Raw genomic sequence first — 18,360 nt, 5'->3', positions numbered from 1 at the left:
GGGATATAGTTTTATTTAAATGGGTTAGGGATAAGTTTTATTTAAATAAATATAAATAAATATGAACGTAAGATGGGTTAGGGATATAGTTTTATTTAAATAAATATAAATAAATATGAACGTAAGATGGGTTAGGGATATAGTTTTATTTAATTAAATATAAATAAATATGAACGTAAGATGGGTTAGGGATATATAGTTTTATTTAAATAAATATAAATAAATATGAACGTAAGATGGGTTAGGGATATAGTTTTATTTAAATAAATATAAATAAATATGAACGTAAGATGGGTTAGGGATATAGTTTTATTTAAATAAATATAAATAAATATGAACGTAAGATGGGTTAGGGGTTTTATTTAAATAAATATAAATAAATATGAATGTAAGATGGGTTAGGGATGTAGTTTTATTTAAATAAATATAAATAAATATGAATGTAAGATGGGTTAGGGATATAGTTTTATTTAATTAAATATAAAAAAATATGAATGAATGGGTTAAGATGGGTTAGGGATATAGTTTTATTTAATTAAATATAAATAAATATGAATGTAAGATGGGTTAGGGATATAGTTTTATTTAAATAAATATAAATAAATATGAATGTAAGATGGGTTAGGGATATAGTTTTATTTAATTAAATATAAATAAATATGAATGTAAGATGGGTTAGGGATATAGTTTTATTTAATTAAATATAAATAAATATGAATGTAAGATGGGTTAGGGATATAGTTTTATTTAAATAAATATAAATAAATATGAATGTAAGATGGGTTAGGGATATAGTTTTATTTAAATAAATATAAATAAATATGAATGTAAGATGGGTTAGGGATGTAGTTTTATTTAAATAAATATAAATAAATATGAATGTAAGATGAAATAAGAGCTTTGACCTTGCAGCGCTCCACCTCAGCCAGCCGATCCTGCCACTTCTGTTCATAAGAACAACGCAGCTGATGGAGGGAGTCAGCATGAAGACTGTCTGAACACACACACACACACACACACACACACACACACACACACACACACACACACACACACACACACACACACACACACACACACACACACACACACACACACACACACACACACACACACACACACACACACACACACACACACACACACACACACACACACACACACACACACACACACACACACACACACACACACACACACACACACACACACACACACACACACACACACACACACACACACACACACACACACACACACACACACACACACACACACACACACACACACACACACACACACACACACACACACACACACACACACACACACACACACACACACACACACACACACACACACACACACACACACACACACACACACACACACACACACACACACACACACACACACACACACCATATCAGTATATAAACTAAAGCCCTGCAGAAGAAGAGAAGGAGATCAAAGAAGTTTAAACGATGGAAGAAATACCGATCTGTTGATTGACGGCTGTCAGCTGGTTGAACCAATCAGAGACCAGAGCAGTGGAGCAGGAGGGCGGGACCAGAGAGCTGAAACAGAGACACTGATTGGATGTCTGATCTGGTCAGAATGGGACATTCTCTCTCCGTTGACCTTTGTCTAAATCACACCATCAGTGAGAGCAGGAGAACATGGAGGACTTCTCAGCAGGGCTCAGAGGCTTTAAAGCTTTACAGCTCCTGTTGTTTAATTGCTCCTTCAATTACCGGCTCAGGAACCACGGCAACAGAGTGGGGGGGGTGTTTCCTCTATGCTGACCCTGCAGTGGCGGCCTGCCACAGCAAAACCTCCGCGTGTAGAGTCTGTTTGGGTCTGGTTCTGGTACCTAAAGGAGTTCTCTAGCTCTGTTAACCGGGAGGAAAACTCTGATTTCAGGTGTTTTTAAACTGTATGTGGACGCGCTGTGGAGTGTGTCAGAGACCAAGAGAACCAATCAGAAGACTCCGCTGTTACCAAATCTTATAGATGATGTCATCACGCCGTTCTGTCAGAGCTCGTTTCCTCTCCTGAAGCAGCTGCTGACCCGAGACCGGCTGCTGCTCCTCATCGCTGCTGCACACACTCCTGCAACACAATACAGCTGTTACAGCTGCTGAAAACTGCTGACTCATGCAACACAATACAGCTGTTACAGCTGCTGAAAACTGCTGACTCATGCCACACTATACAGCTGTTACAGCTGCTGAAAACTGCTGTCTCATGCAACACAATACAGCTGTTACAGCTGCTGAAAACTGCTGACTCATGCAACACAATACAGCTGTTACAGCTGCTGAAAACTGCTGACTCATGCAACACAATACAGCTGTTACAGCTGCTGAAAACTGCTGACTCATGCTACACAATACAGCTGTTACAGCTGCTGAAAACTGCTGACTCATGCTACACAATACAGCTGTTACAGCTGCTGAAAACTGCTGACTCATGCTACACAATACAGCTGTTACAGCTGCAGAAAACTGCTGACTCATGCTAAAAACCTGGACCCCTACCCACCTGAAGCAGTCTATAACCTGGACGCCCACCCACCTGAAGCAGTCTATAACCTGGACCATCACCCACCTGAAGCAGTCTATAACCTGGACCCCCACCCACCTGAAGCAGTCTATAACCTGGACCATCACCCACCTGAAGCAGTCTATAACCTGGACCCCCACCCACATGAAGCGTTCTATCCGGTTGTTAAGTCTGGCGTCACGCGTGACGTTTAGCCTCTTCCGGGTCCAAGCGCTCAGCACGTCCAGATCAATAACAATGGCGGAACCTGTAAATTTATTTACGATCACGTCCTTCTTTAGTGAGGTACCCTTGGCGGTCAAAAAGGGTTTAAACTCCTTTAACTCAAACAGAGTGGTTAGTGTAGCGCATCATTCAGGTGGCATAATTAAGGGTAGAGTCCAGGCATCAATGAAAAAGAAGGTTTACGAGGTTGAGGTGAGTTAGCTGTAAGCTAGCTAGCTAGTTGACGTAAGGTGATATTCCATGTTCTGGATGAGGTATTTCAAAAGAAAAAAATGTACAGGACTGCTATAACTGTGGATGTAACTAAACGAGGATTAAAAAGTAAATATGTGACAGTCAGGTTTTAGGGAACTTTTAGGCTAGTCAATGTAGTAGTATGATCTGATAGCCCCGGGCTAGCTACAAGGTCAAGGTCAAGGTCAAGGTAAACTTTATTATCCCACAAGGGGAAATTCATGTGGTCACGACATATTCTCTAAACATATAGACACCACAGACAGACCAATAAACATGTATACAACAAAAAAGTAACAGTACAATGGGAATGACAAAAACAGAAGTCAACAATCACAGTACAAAGAATAAACAATACTATAATATACTACTAAAAATATACAAAAATAACTAGGAGTAGTTGTCAAAAAAGGAAAATTGGATCTACCATCCAGTTAAAGTGCCAGTGCAGGATCAAAGTACTTGCGATGTGCATGGTCATTATACAGTCTGATCGCTGTAGGCACAAATGATTTATTGTACCTTTCCGTTTTAATTCTCTGTTGTAAAATTCTACCAGTTGACCTATTGCTTCTCACGAATTTATGATGAAGAGGGTGAGTGGGGTCATTAAGGACCTGGTCGGTCTTTTTTAGGATAAGCTCATTGTACAGCTGAGTTGCTGACACCTGATCAAGTCCTATGACCCCACCGGCCATCCTGATCATACGCTGCAGTCTCTTTTGGTCCCTAACATGCATGTTACCAAACACGCAGATAAGGCCAAAAGACAGAACACTCTGGAGAATACTTTTATAAAACATTACAAGGATGTGTCTGTCTAGTCTGAAAGTGTTTAGTTTCCTAAGGAAAAACATCCGCTGGTGCATTTTCTTAGTTTTATTCAATGCACAGTCATTAAAAATTAATTTAGAGTCAATTTCAACTCCCAAATATTTGTAGGTTGAAACTCTCTCTACAAGTTCACCATTGATCTTAGAAGGGGGGACTATAATTCTGTTTTTACTAAAATCTATGACCATCTCTTTTGTTTTCTTCACATTTATTTCAAGAAAATTGTCAGAGCACCACTGAGTGAAACCCTGTAGTTCCCTCTGGAATTCATTCACAGAAGAAATGTCAGATTTTAAAAAACCAACCAATGCTGTATCGTCAGCATATTTAAAATAAGTGTAGGCTGAAGAGGAGGCCTGACAATTATTAGTGTACAATGTATATAAAATAGGCGACAGAACGCACCCTTGTGGTGCCCCTGTATTTATAGTTTTTAAAGATGATATGCGTGAATTAAATCTGACTTGCTGACTGCGATCCGTCAAGAAGTTATAGATCCAAATAATCAATTGGGGATTTACTCCCAAATGCACCAATTTTTCCACCAGCAGGTGGGGTTGGATTGTATTAAAAGCGCTGCTAAAGTCAATCAGCAGCGCTTTAAGTATTGTTATGGTAACAGCGCTGACAGCAATGTGTTTTAGAAGTGTTAGGGTGAGGGTTAAATTGTTTTCAATACAGGTGCACGTTGAGGGCCAGGCAGTCAGGTACAGCACATGCGAGTGCCCAATCGGCAGAGACAAGTGCCATCATATGGCAGCTTTGTTGATTTGGGTTGAGAAAAATGTGTCCCGCACCGACGTGGAATGTGTGTGGAAGAAGGCCAACGCTCCGAAGGGGGACGACATTGCAACCAAGAGAGTGTCAGAGATGACACCATCCACAACACGAGGTTTGTAATAGGTTTGTTGATGTTGCGTGGTTTGAATTATTTTCTTAACTACGTAATGTGGTTTAAAGCTATTGCTAATGAGATTAATCGTATTTAAGTTAACATACACTCGCGGTGTGTTGTATTGCAGCTGAAAAATCATGATCATATCACCATATTGAAATATAGTTGCAAGACAGTGAGGCTGAGATGTACACTGAGATTTTTTTTTTCCTTTTTTTTTTTTTTTTTAAAAGCTTAGATTGTGTGCTATGAATAAATGATGATTATAATAAAATGCTATTAAATTGAGATAAATACATTACTCATTTTATCATTATAACCATTTGTATACCATTATTTCAGCTGGCATCAAAAGACCTGTCACCCAGGAGGACAAAGAATGGGCTCAGGCATCCTTGTTACAGCTTGGGCGTTTTACAGGGATGGGGTGGATTTTGAGTCCAGAGACACCTCAGGTAAGATTTTTTACGTTTGTACTTTAATGTTCCATTAGAATTAGCAGAAACATCACAATTACACTTACATTAAATCAATGACAATTCAGCTAGGGTTTTGTCATCCAACACATAATCATTTTGTTTTGTACAATGTTATATGTTTAATTTTTCAAAATTTGAACCAGGGGTAGGTTTCAAACTGTGTAATATAGTTAAAAAATAACAATACATAATTTAGGCTCATAATAAATTTGGTAAACTACACACATGTATGTATGTATGTATGTATGTATGTATGTATGTATGTATGTAAACCATTGCTTTCATTTCAAATGTATTTTGTATACACTATGTGGCTAAGTATGTGGACACCTCACTGACTTCACAACTTGTGCCTAACTTTATATCTAGACTCTCCCAATCAAGATGTTTGATGGGCTGGTGACCAGCCCAGGTTTTGTCCAAGCTGAGGACAAGGCTCTATATGTGCTGTCAATGCTTGCTGTCAATGATCAGGAGAAGCAGCAGATTGAGGAAGCAACTGTTGGCCAGGCTAAGAACTCATTATGGTAAGAAAGCTTATTAATATAAAGTATACTCTGGTGGTTCAGAGAGTCTAACACGCTGAACCTTAAACGCATGCAAACAGACAACAAAAGCATAACTAAGTTAGCCCTGATGACATTCTGCTGTCATTTACTCTAACCCCGGATTTTCACCAACTGTGGAATGGCTGCGGATCAGTTCCAAATTGTCTGCTAAAGGCTGTAAATTTGCTCAAAATGTAGAAGTGTGCTGGAGAATGTCAGATTGTTTGTACATGAAACTGTAATTCCAATTGTTGAGCAAAATTGGTCTCTCTAATCGTTGGTTTCTTTTAACAGGTTTACATATCGCAAGAAAAGGATAACAGCAAGTAACTTTGGTTTGGTCTTGGCAGCAGTCAAGCGGAAGTCTTACCCGCCTTCCTTATTCAAAACCCTGCTTGGCCAGTACAACCTCAAAGAAGGATCTAAAGTAAGCTGTAGTTAATAAGTGAATATTTAAAATGAAGGCATCTGTGTCTAAGAATACACTTATTAAGACTCAGTGGTATTTGTCCCCTACCCCCAAGGCATGTGATTGGGGAATCCTGCATGAGCCAAGGGCAAAGCAGGAATACACTGAGCGCACTGGTGTTGTTATACAAGAGAGGGGACTGTTCCTGTCTGATAGTGGCCTGCTTGGTGGATCTCCTGATGGCACGGTGTTTGGAAACTGCGTGATTGAAGTCAAGTGTCCGTGGGTCAGCCAGAACCAAGACTATCCTGCAGGCAGCGGAGAGTAGGGACTTTTTCATGGAGTTCGATGAAGTGGTTGGTTCCCTGACACTAAAACAAAGTCACAACTACTGGCATCAGATCCAGGGAAACCTGCACCTGACCGAGCCAACAGCTGTCACCTGCTTGTGTGGACACCTCTTGACCTTGTCATTCTGCCAGTGCTCAAAGATCCTACATGGGCTGTGAACATTGACACTCTGGAAATATTTTATAAAGATTGTTTCCTACCTTACATTCTCTCACAGTTTTAAGAAAAGAAAACAAATCTACCCACTAAAGCTTTTATGGAAGTAAATAACTGGGAAACGTGATATTAGTTAAATGTATTCACCAGTGTCTCCCCTTGTTTTCTGTAAATACTTTTGTTGTGGCTTCTTGCATTTAATCAGCTGTAGCCTATTTTTGTGCATAACCTTTTTTTTTTTTTTTTTTTTGAACTGCTTTAAAGTAATTTAAGATAAATGTTGAATGTTTGTAGTGCTTTACTTACTTCAAGATAAGATAAAATGCTGTGTACCCTATATTTTATAAAGATTTTCCTACCTTACAACTCTCACAGTTTTAAGAAAATAAATGAAACTTTGACATTTCACACAAGCCAGGTATTTTATTTATTATACATATTTATTATTATATCACATTTATATTATACATCACAAATATTACATATATTTATTATTATAGTTTTTAAGCCCTTCATGCTATACAAAACTTGTAAAACTAACTCTCAACCAAACCCTTATTCTACCCTAACCCTATTTACATTTAGTCTTTTTTAACTCTATAGTAAGTACATGTAGTGTGTAATCAAATATGCAAGCAAATATACAGAAATTCATGCATGTACAAACACAGTTAACTCATACAATTTCACGGAGAATGGGTGTTTGTAAATTTGTAAGACACACACACACTTTAACTATCTTGTTTACATTTAGTTTAAACTGGTATGGAATGTGGTCCAAAATGTGAAACGCTTTCAGTCGCTGAATTGCACGCTCCACATGTATCCTAGCTTTCGAAATGAATCGGTTATTGTTCACTTCTGAACAATAACTGTCCATTGACAAGGAAAGACGGGATGTTCAGGGAAACTCCTTCTGGCAAAATGTCACGAATTGTGAAGCCCTTGTCTGCCATAACCATATCACCGGGATGTAAATGTTGGAGAAGTCCACAGTCAGCTGTTATCGCCTTGTCTGAGGCACTCCCACCGTACAGGTCACTGGCAAAGGTAATAACTCCATTAGGCGCAACACCAATTAAAGCCTTAAGTGTGGTTCGTCCTTTGTACTGGCTGTACAAATGGCACTGTGCATCAAGCCTCTCTGTGTTAGAGACGGCAACCTCTGTGCAGTCGAGGACGATCCTACAGTTAGGGAAGGGCTGGAAGCAGTCTGGCAGCGATGTTTGATTCTTGGCTGTGGAGGGGATGTTGTTCTCAAGCAAACCGACATACAAAATATCATACAGGGCACTAATGATGGTGGTGAAGATGTTGGTTACTGTGGCTGTGCTACAATTGAACCTTGTTGCAAGGTCTACGTGGCCGCAATTTAGTCTAAGCTTCATTAAGGTCAGGAGCAATTGATCAATTAGGGGCATCATTTGGACAGTCCAATCAGAATGATATTGTAGCTCGAATTTAGAAAGAAGCGCTTCCAAAAACAGGACAGTGGCAGCATCAGGCAATCCAGTAAAATACTGAACTCTGTCAGAGCTGGAAGAAATTTGACTGAAGGAAAAAGTTTGCTTTTGTTTCTTCAATTGTTTTTTCAATATATCATTCTCTTCCCTCAGCATGTCATTCTCCACTTCAAGTGCCACAAGACTTTTTGAAGTACATGGGGTCTCTGCAGTTACCATGTCAGCATCTGTTCCCTCATCCTCAACAATGCTATGGACCATTTGTTTCTTCCGTTTAGGGAGATTGCTGAGGTGCTCGGGGAATTGGAAAGTCTTCCCCTCATTCCAAGCAAATCGCGATGGTCCAGCTGCTTTTCCATTGGGGAAATGCCAACTGCACACCCTAGAGTTGCAATTTGGAGTGAATTTTTCACGTCTGTAAAAAAAATTATATATAATTATTAATAAATTAATAAATATTACTTTTAGAATCAAATTACATTAATTCACCAAAGGGATTTTTTTTATTATTATTCAAAGGTTGTAGCATGTTCCTATTGACCTGACTGACTTACTACTGGTGAAATTCTGACAATACCTCCTTTACTGTACGTACAATTACAGTAATTGTTTCATAAACATATTTGATTAAAGTTCTTTTTCATGTTCAAAAGGTTGTAGTACCTTCCTAGTGACCAGACTGACCTACTACAGGTGAAATTTTGATAATACCTAATAATACTGTATTACATAATATAACACTAATTTACTAAAAGGGGAATTGTTTGTTCCATAACCTGAAACCAAGCATACTAAGACACACACAGCTTCTTCAAGATTGGATTTGGCCAGGCTTGTTCTGTGTATGTACACTGAGCAATGTAAGATCAGAATCAAATATGTAAACATACCTGGCCATTAACCATGATTCTGATCTTATGTCAGACTCCCTCTAACAATGCTCAATTATTATTGAAATGAGAAACGTTAGCAGATTATCATAATATCAAACTGGTCTAATGTTTTTTCTTGCTACGTACGCACATCTTCATGCTTCGGCTTGTTTGTAGACTGTTGCCAAAGCTAACTTTAGCTAACTAGCCGTAGCTAGCTAGTTTCATCTTAACTAGGCGGCACAGAACAAAGTTTCTTCATTTGTTTAATATTTGTAACTTACCTTATCAACTGCAGCCATTTCCTCTTCTCTTTCTCGTCACATGGAAAGCGGTAAAAAGACAGTTGAATGTCACTAGTTTTTTTAAACTCCGATCTATTTAAACAACACGGGACACAGCACTGCGGCATAGTCGGGCAAAAGCGTTAGAGCCGTTAGAGCGGACCCGGCGTTTGGACCCGGAAACAGTATTATTGGAGTGTGGTTACGTCACGACTTAACAAGCGGATAACCTGGACCCCCACCCACCTGAAGCAGTCTATAACCTGGACCCCCACCCACCTGAAGCGTTCTATAACCTGGACCCCCCCCACCTGAAGCAGTCTATAACCTGGACCATCACCCACCTGAAGCAGTCTATAACCTGGCGGAGGCGGCTCCTCCTCCAGAGGCCCAGGCAGTCCTCCCAGTGCAGACGGAGGAGAGACTCCTGCTGCAGGTTCTCCTCCTGGAGGAGCAGCAGCAGACGAGCCACGCTGCGACGGTTCGCCAGCAGAGATTGGTTCAACATCTGAGACACAGAACACAGAACATCTGAGACACAGAACACCTGAGACACAGAACATCTGAGACACAGACACAGAACATCTGAGACACAGAACATCTGAGACACAGAACATCTGAGACACAGACACAGAACATCTGAGACACAGAACATCTGAGAATTTTTATGTTTTTCAATATAAAAAATGCAAATCTCAACAAGACAAAACTTGCTAAAGAGATCAGCCTTATAGTGGTGGAGAAAACCCTGCATCAGGTAACGCTGTGTGTCTCAGAGGCTTTAAGCTGAGTTACCGAGGCCTCTCTGTGGATCATTAATGAAGTGAGAGATGAGTTACCGAGGCCTCTCTGTGGATCATTAATGAAGTGAGAGATGAGTTACCGAGGCCTCTCTGTGGATCATTAATGAAGTGAGAGATGAGTTACCGAGGCCTCTCTGTGGATCAGTCTGCAGACGTCTGGAGGAGGCAGGAAGCTGATCTTCTCCAGCAGCTGGAAGTACTTCCTGAGCACAGCTCGGATCTACGAGACAAACGCAGCGTCACACCAACATGTACGAGTACGCACATGCACATGTGCACAAACACACACGTAGTGTTGACCTATATATGTTCTGTTAATTTATTTGAAGTCCTGTGTGTGATCAGAGTGAAGTGACAGGTGAGGAGTGGGTTTGATGGTTTCAACAGCTAAATGAAGATGTGTTTGTCTCAAGTTCAAACTAATCATGAAGCTGCTCTTTGGAAGGGAACCCAAAGTTAGAAAAGGACAACTCTCTTATTGAGAAAAGTTAAGAAGTCTTTATTTAGATGGCTCTCTTTTCTTTTTGGAGACATTTTCTGTTTGGGACATTTTTTTATCTTTAATTCTCACAAACCAAACTAGAATTCCCTCCGGGGGGTCTGGAGATCTCACGTTCAAAGCTTTATTATATTTAGTTTGTCTACATATGTTTATCTTGTGTTGTGTAGCTGGCTTGTTAAAAAGGTCAAACTTTATGGTCCCTATTTTAACGATCTAAGCGAACGGTGTGTTTAGAATCCACTTTTGCTAGTTTGACGGTGGAAAAAAGGCTCCGTGCCGTACTTAGTGTCTTCATTAATCAGAGGTGTGTTTAGGGTGTAACATACAATCAACCAATCAGAGATCAGCTCCCATTCCCTTTAAAAGCCAGGCGCATTTGGACCTTGGAGCATTGCTGTTATGATGGAGGATTTGCACCCTAATATTTTTATTTGTAATCTTCCGCATGTGTGTGTGTGTGTGTGTGTGTGTGTGTGTGTGTGTGTGTGTGTGTGTAACAAGCATAGTGTGCATGTGCTGTGCACGAGCCTAGGAGCATTTTACTAATGTGAGATTGTGTTTCATCTCTTTCCTCCACATGTTAAACTCAGTCTGACCTCGTTGGTCCGTTGAGTCTCAGATTCAGTCAGTTTGTGGTTCAGCTCAACGATCCGGATCTTCTTCAGCTTCACCTGCTCCTCTACCTCGTCCCAGAGAACACACACATCCTGAACACACACACAGAGAGAAACACACACACACACACACACACACACACACACACACACACACACACACACACACACACACACACACACACACACACACACACACACACACACACACACACACACACACACACACACACACACACACACACACACACACACACACACACACACACACACACACACACACAGACACACACACACACACACACACACACACACACACACACACACACACACACACACACACACACACACACACACACACACACACACACACCCCCCCAGGTGGTAAGTGACCCATCCATCGTTGCAGCTGCAGCACCAACCAAACTGTGGGTTACCTGCAGAGTGACGTGTTGCAGCTGTTCCAGCTGTTCCATTCTGTCCTTCAGGGTGTTCAACCTGAGGTCCACGTCCTGCAGAGAGGACAGCAGCTCCTGGCTGATGGTCCTCACCCGAGTCTCACACACCTGGAAACACAGCGTGGAAATGAGTTCAGGTAACAAGTACCAGAGTATATCCCTGTGTGTTCTAACATTTACATCCGAGGCCACTAACTGATCTGAGGTCAGTTAGTCTTCTAAATCTCGTTCGCACAAATCTCAGAAATAGTATACATTGTTCATCTGCTGTTGCATTACTAAATTCACTTCTGAGACTTTTTTATGCGAGAAATCAACTATATAAAGCTCAAATATGGGCCGTTTTATAAAAAACTGATGGCTAATTGCAAATTTCGTACGACTGTTTTGGAGTTCAGGAGCTCCACAGTTTACCGTGACAGCAGAGCAGAGCCTGCCCAGATCACTGGCTGTCTGCCTGGACTGTCAGACCTCTCGCTGCACACTGGCTGGAGCTCTCTCAGGAGAGACAGAATACTGGCCCAGAGAAAAGGAGGAGAGACAGAATACTGGCCCAGAGAAAAGGAGGAGAGACAGAATACTGGCCCAGAGAAAAGGAGGAGAGACAGAATACTGGCCCAGAGAAAAGGAGGAGAGACAGAATACTGGCCCAGAGAAAAGGAGGAGAGACAGAATACTGGCCCAGAGAAAAGGAGGAGAGACAGAATACTGGCCCAGAGAAAAGGAGGAGAGACAGAATACTGGCCCAGAGAAAAGGAGGAGAGACAGAATACTGGCCCAGAGAAAAGGAGGAGACAGAATACTGAGACCCAGAGAAAAGTTAAATACTGAATAGGGCCCAGAGAAAAGGAGGAGATATCAGTGTGTGTGTGTGGTTGTGTGTGTGTGTAACTTTATTTTCAACATGGATCCTCAGGGAACAGTGAAGAAAGATCAGGGGTGTGTGTGTGTGTGTGTGTGTGTGTGTGTGTGTGTGTGTGTGTGTGTGTGTGTGTGTGTGTGTGTGTGTGTGTGTGTGTGTGTGTGTGTGTGTGTGTGTGTGTGTGTGTGTGTGTGTGTGTGTGTGTGTGTGTGTGTGTGTGTGTGTGTGTGTGTGTGTGTGTGTGTGTGTGTGTGTGTGTGTGTGTGTGTGTGTGTGTGTGTGTGTGTGTGTGTGTGTGTGTGTGTGTGTGTGTGTGTGTGTGTGTGTGTGTGTGTGTGTGTGTGTGTGTGTGTGTGTGTGTGTGTGTGTGTGTGTGTGTGTGTGTGTGTGTGTGTGTGTGTGTGTGTGTGTGTGTGTGTGTGTGTGTGTGTGTGTGTGTGTGTGTGTGTGTGTGTGTGTGTGTGTGTGTGTGTGTGTGTGTGTGTGTGTGTGTGTGTGTGTGTGTGTGTGTGTGTGTGTGTGTGTGTGTGTGTGTGTGTGTGTGTGTGTGTGTGTGTGTGTGTGTGTGTGTGTGTGTGTGTGTGTGTGTGTGTGTGTGTGTGTGTGTGTGTGTGTGTGTGTGTGTGTGTGTGTGTGTGTGTGTGTGTGTGTGTGTGTGTGTGTGTGTGTGTGTGTGTGTGTGTGTGTGTGTGTGTGTGTGTGTGTGTGTGTGTGTGTGTGTGTGTGTGTGTGTGTGTGTGTGTGTGTGTGTGTGTGTGTGTGTGTGTGTGTGTGTGTGTGTGTGTGTGTGTGTGTGTGTGTGTGTGTGTGTGTGTGTGTGTGTGTGTGTGTGTGTGTGTGTGTGTGTGTGTGTGTGTGTGTGTGTGTGTGTGTGTGTGTGTGTGTGTGTGTCTGTGTGTGTGTGTGTGTGTGTGTGTGTGTGTGTGTGTGTGTGTGTGTGTGTGTGTGTGTGTGTGTGTGTGTGTGTGTCTGTGTGTGTGTGTGTGTGTGTGTGTGTGTGTGTGTGTGTGTGTGTGTGTGTGTGTGTGTGTGTGTGTGTGTGTGTGTGTGTGTGTGTGTGTGTGTGTGTGTGTGTTACCTGAGTGAAGAGGGTGAGATCTTTCTCCAGCTGTTTCAGAGCTTCTTCGTGTTGTTGGCTTTTTCTCTCCGTCAGACGCTCGACGATGTCAGAGCTCAGACATTCTACCACTGAGAGACAGACAGGTAGAGAGACAGACAGACAGACAGACAGGTAGAGAGACAGACAGACAGACAGACCGACAGAGAGAGAGACAGACAGGTAGAGAGAGAGACAGCGAGAGAGACAGACAAGTAGAGAGAGAGAGAGACAGACAGATAGACAGACAGGTAGACAGACAGACAGACAGAGAGACACACAGACAGACAGACAGACAGAGAGAGAGACAGACAGAGAGAGAGGGAGACAGACAGAGAGAGAGAGATGTTTGTCATGGATCAAACAAACTGTGAAACGTTGTATTATAAATATTTGATATAAGATACGAACCCACAGAGTCAGGAAGTCTGCTGACATCAGCAATGCTATCATCATCATCTTCATCATCTTCATCTACCAGCTGTCCCAACCTGACAGACAGACAGACAGACAGACAGACAGACAGACAGACAGAGAGACAGACAGACAGACAGACAGACAGACAGACAGACATCAGAATCAGGAAAGGATGTATTGCCAGTCAGTAACACTTAGAAGGTATTAGCCGTGGTTGTTGGTGAACACATTAACAAACAGAAACATGTCCACTATTCACCTTATTTTTAACGGAAATACGAACGCAGCCAGTTGACGGATTTTTGTGCGAGACTTCCGGTCAAGCACTTTCGCTCACTGGCTAGCTAAACTCACTTTTCACCGTAGCGGTTAATCCTTCGTAACAACTAAGTTAACAAATCGTTATGGCTTCGAGGAAGAGCGGGATTGTTTGTGCAGTTAGAGGGTGTCATAATAACTGGTACAAAAGAAAAATGTACTTGGAGCAGGAGTGTTTTAATCACCCGACGCGTACGAGAGCTGAATGTGGATGCGATGCGCCCTTCGACCTTTGCCCGCCGCCGAAGAATGAGGAACCCCTTCGCCTCTGGTTAAAAGCTTTAAATTTGAAGAAACCACCGAAGCGACTGTATGTTTGTTCTTTTCATTTCGTGAACACAAGACCTACAGAAGACCCCCCGATACCAGAAAAGTGGCCGGGCTACGAAGTCCCAATAAAAACTCCAAGGAGACGTGCCAGGAGGTTAGTAGACACAGGTAAGTTAACGGATGTTTAATTATAGAATATGGTGCAAAAGTTCATTTATTTCAGTAATTTTAACTTAAAAGGTGAAACTAATATATTATATAGACTCATTACATGCATTATATAATATATTAGTTTCACCTTTTAAGTTTAATTACTGAAATAAATGAACTTTTGCACCATATTCTTATATTTCGAGTTTCACCTGTATGCTCTCACATAAAGCCAACTGTCTTTTAAGTTTGTTCTCTCTGTATATTTATTGATATATCTGTATTTTTTTCATCCCTGCTAGCCCAGGGCATTTGTAAAAATTGGAAGCAATATGATTATTTGAATGAGCACTAATACAGGTGTTGCTCTAGTAGCTTGGTGTTAACACAGTTGTAAGTACTCTAGGTATGCTTTATGTTGTTTGCTTTATGGTTTTGGGCTTATGTGGTCTTGTGTTTGGCAGATGACAGCCACTGTGTTGAGGAAGCTGACCAGGCCGTTCCACAGTCAGTCACCTACGCATAAAGATGCTGACACTCAGTGGGAGGTTCAGGCACTGATGGATCACACCTTCATATTAGGACAAAAGAAGAACCATGTATGCGACAGAGAAACACAATGTGGTGGAGAAGAACCCCTTGCCATCCTGAAGAATGACACTAGCTGTGTGTTGTACACAGGCCTTTCTCTCAGTGCTTTTTTTGATCATGTTAAATATCTGGAACAGTTCTATATAGCAAACTTTAAGATGCACGTAATGGATCAAATATTGATGATGAAATTATAATGCACAAGAATGTGTTTTGGATCTCAGGTTTTAAAAAATAGTTATTGTGTTTGGCACCTTTTCAAGTATTGTATAATATCAACTTCTTTTTAGACTATTTAAATGTTTACAGATAAAAAAACATGATATTTAACTTGTGTCCAACTAAAATGTGTATTATTAAAATTTTCAATCTGTTTTTTCAATCGAGTTTTTCAATCTGTTTTTTCAATCGAGTGGATGTTGCCCTAACCACATGTAAATAACTAAAGAAGTGTATTTTATGTACATAAACTGGCAAAAAGATACAGTATTTCACTAATGGAATTTATTAACTCATGTCATTTGTTTACATTGAATGTAATTACAATTATTCACTTTAAAAATGAACTCAACCAGCTGATTTCACTAATTAGTTAGTGAAATCAGCTGGCTGAGTTCATTGGTGGAATAAACACATGGCAGGACTTTTACTTTCTGAACCTGGAATTGACACCTCTGAAAAATGGTAAAACAACTAAATTTAAACATTTCACTTATGGCATTATTTGTAGGCCATTTCATTTTATACATATTAACTATAATCACAATTACTATTAAAATGGTAAAACATCACCTTCCCGTGTAAAACGAAAACGAGCACTAGCTATAAAAAGTAAAACACCAAGGAACTAGCCTAACAAAGGGTCAGCGGAACAATTATTAACAGTTAGGTATCATCACACAACGCAGACACAGGAAAGCTGGTGTCTGGTATGCCCATACAGCAGGTTAAAGAACGAAAGAGATGTACATATTTATGGCACAGTGTAAGTCTGCCTGACAGAAACTCATCGACTTGAGTTTAGGTAGAACTTGTGAACAATACTCCAAATCAAATGGCACAACCTTCTCAGATGGAGCCCAGACAAGCAGCTTGCATCTCTCTAGTCTTGTACAAAACATACCTAGTTGGACTTGAAGGTAGTAACCACGGGATCCATTTGGTTGCAGCTGTGGAACCCCGTCCACCATCTTCACATCTGTGAGCTTGCTGGAAAACACTTCAGCCAGAGATGAACAGTTCTTGGCCAGAACAGGACATTTAATCTCCAGCAGCTCTGTGGAGTTAACCACGCCATCTGGGCTTGCAGAAAGCCATGGTTCTGTGACACTAACTACAGTGCCTCTCTTCTCAACTACAAACCCACAGCTCTCCATCCACGCGTAGGCCACCTCCTCATTCTCCTGGCCATACCTGGTTGCAGTGTTCCCGTGGAACCTAGGAAACAGATGCTCTCTAAGAAAGTTATCTGGCTTAGTAGATGCACGCACGGGGACCTTTTTTGCAGAGCTAGCGGTTACTCTTAATTTACGAGCATCAAACCACAAGTGGGAGGCACTCTGCATTTTAGTGGACTCCTCCAAACTGGCACATTTATCCCCATCTAATTTAATGTACATATCATAAAATGACATGCATTTCTGGCACTGTATGTCCGTGCCATGTTCACTATGAGGCTGCTGGAGCTGTGTGGGAGCTGCTGGAATTTGCTCTGGTTCAGCAGATTTGTGCAGAAGGCTGCCCACTGGAACATTTGCGACTTCTAAGCTCATCTTCATTGCTTCATGTGAGCTGTAGGCAGGAGTTGGCGGTAGAGATGGAGAGATGGGCAGGATGTTCTCAGAGACATCAGAACTTTCTTTGTGGTGCCTGAAACATATATTGCTCAACCTTTTGGGGACTAAATTACGCCGTGTCCCTGAGTTCCAGTGGCGCTGCTCATCTGTGCAGGACAATCCAGTCAGACCTTTGGAGACTGCAAACTGCACCTTTAACAAAGTTTAAATAGAACAGTTGCATATTTTTTATGTATTACAGTCCTTGGTGTCACAATACTTATATAGAAAATATAATAATATATTTTTCAACTTACCTTGATGATGTACTTAAACAAATTGCCATTCGAAATTAGACTGGTATGAATTAGAATTGGTGAAAATAGAAACTTACTTACCTACACAGAAGAGGTGGTTCACCAAAATGTGGTGTGCTGACAGAATATAACATTTACCCAAATTTGAATGACCTTACCTTAACCCAAGGAGCATCAATGAACAAGAGATTAGACTTTTACTCATCTGGAAAAGGTGCACGATCTGTTAATTAAAAAATAAAAACGTTAGTCATATACTAAATTTTATTTAACAAATGCTTTAGAAGCCAATGTTTTCATCAGCTCTTTAGCACTTATTTGTATTTTTTGGGTATCAAATAGAAATAAACTCGAAGCTTCAATGTAAATCTAGCTTAATCTAATCAAAAATCTAGTTTATTTTAATGTGACAAATTTGCATCAAGAGCTCGGTGAGTACACATCAGATTGGTACAATGTTGTGTCAAACTTCAAGCCTAAACATTATGAGGTAGGCAACAGTTCAGTTAACGTTTTGATATCAAATTTTAACGTTAGTTCAATCCCAAACATTTAGTACTGCTATCTGTGTAAAATAAACTGACATCTAATCACAACGAGGCAACAGCTAACGTTAGTATATTTTGACACTGAACCACAGACTGTATATAAAACAGACAACTTAACAGGCAATTCATTAACCTACCTTCCATAAGATCGCCGCTGCGTGACTGCAGGACTTCCCCTGTCCCGCGACACAGGAGCACCCGGCCTATCAACAGTGCCGGTAGATGTAGTCAGGATCCATGCAGAGTCAACGTCAGACTTGCTTTGGCTTGGTTGAACATCAGCCTTCATAAATACCAGGTCATCGATGATGCTGTTATTGATTA

At 41.1% G+C, this 18,360-nt stretch overlaps 1 protein-coding gene across 1 annotated transcript; it reads left to right on the top strand.

Moving 5' to 3' along the window:
- The first annotated feature begins 4,467 nt into the window (after window positions 1–4,467).
- Window positions 4,468–6,469, top strand: LOC114555228 (uncharacterized). The gene is made up of 4 exons (XM_028577479.1): window positions 4,468–4,750; window positions 5,096–5,208; window positions 5,602–5,759; window positions 6,075–6,469. Exons 1-4 carry the CDS (start codon window positions 4,471–4,473, stop codon window positions 6,220–6,222), a joined length of 699 nt encoding a protein of 232 aa, XP_028433280.1. The 5' UTR covers window positions 4,468–4,470; the 3' UTR covers window positions 6,223–6,469.
- The last annotated feature ends 11,891 nt before the right edge of the window (window positions 6,470–18,360 follow it).

Source organism: Perca flavescens, chromosome 5, assembly GCF_004354835.1.
Source record: "Perca flavescens isolate YP-PL-M2 chromosome 5, PFLA_1.0, whole genome shotgun sequence".
NCBI lineage: Eukaryota > Metazoa > Chordata > Actinopteri > Perciformes > Percidae > Perca > Perca flavescens.
The sequence above is the reverse complement of the archived record's forward strand: the minus strand, read 5'-3'. Positions and strand labels throughout refer to the sequence as shown.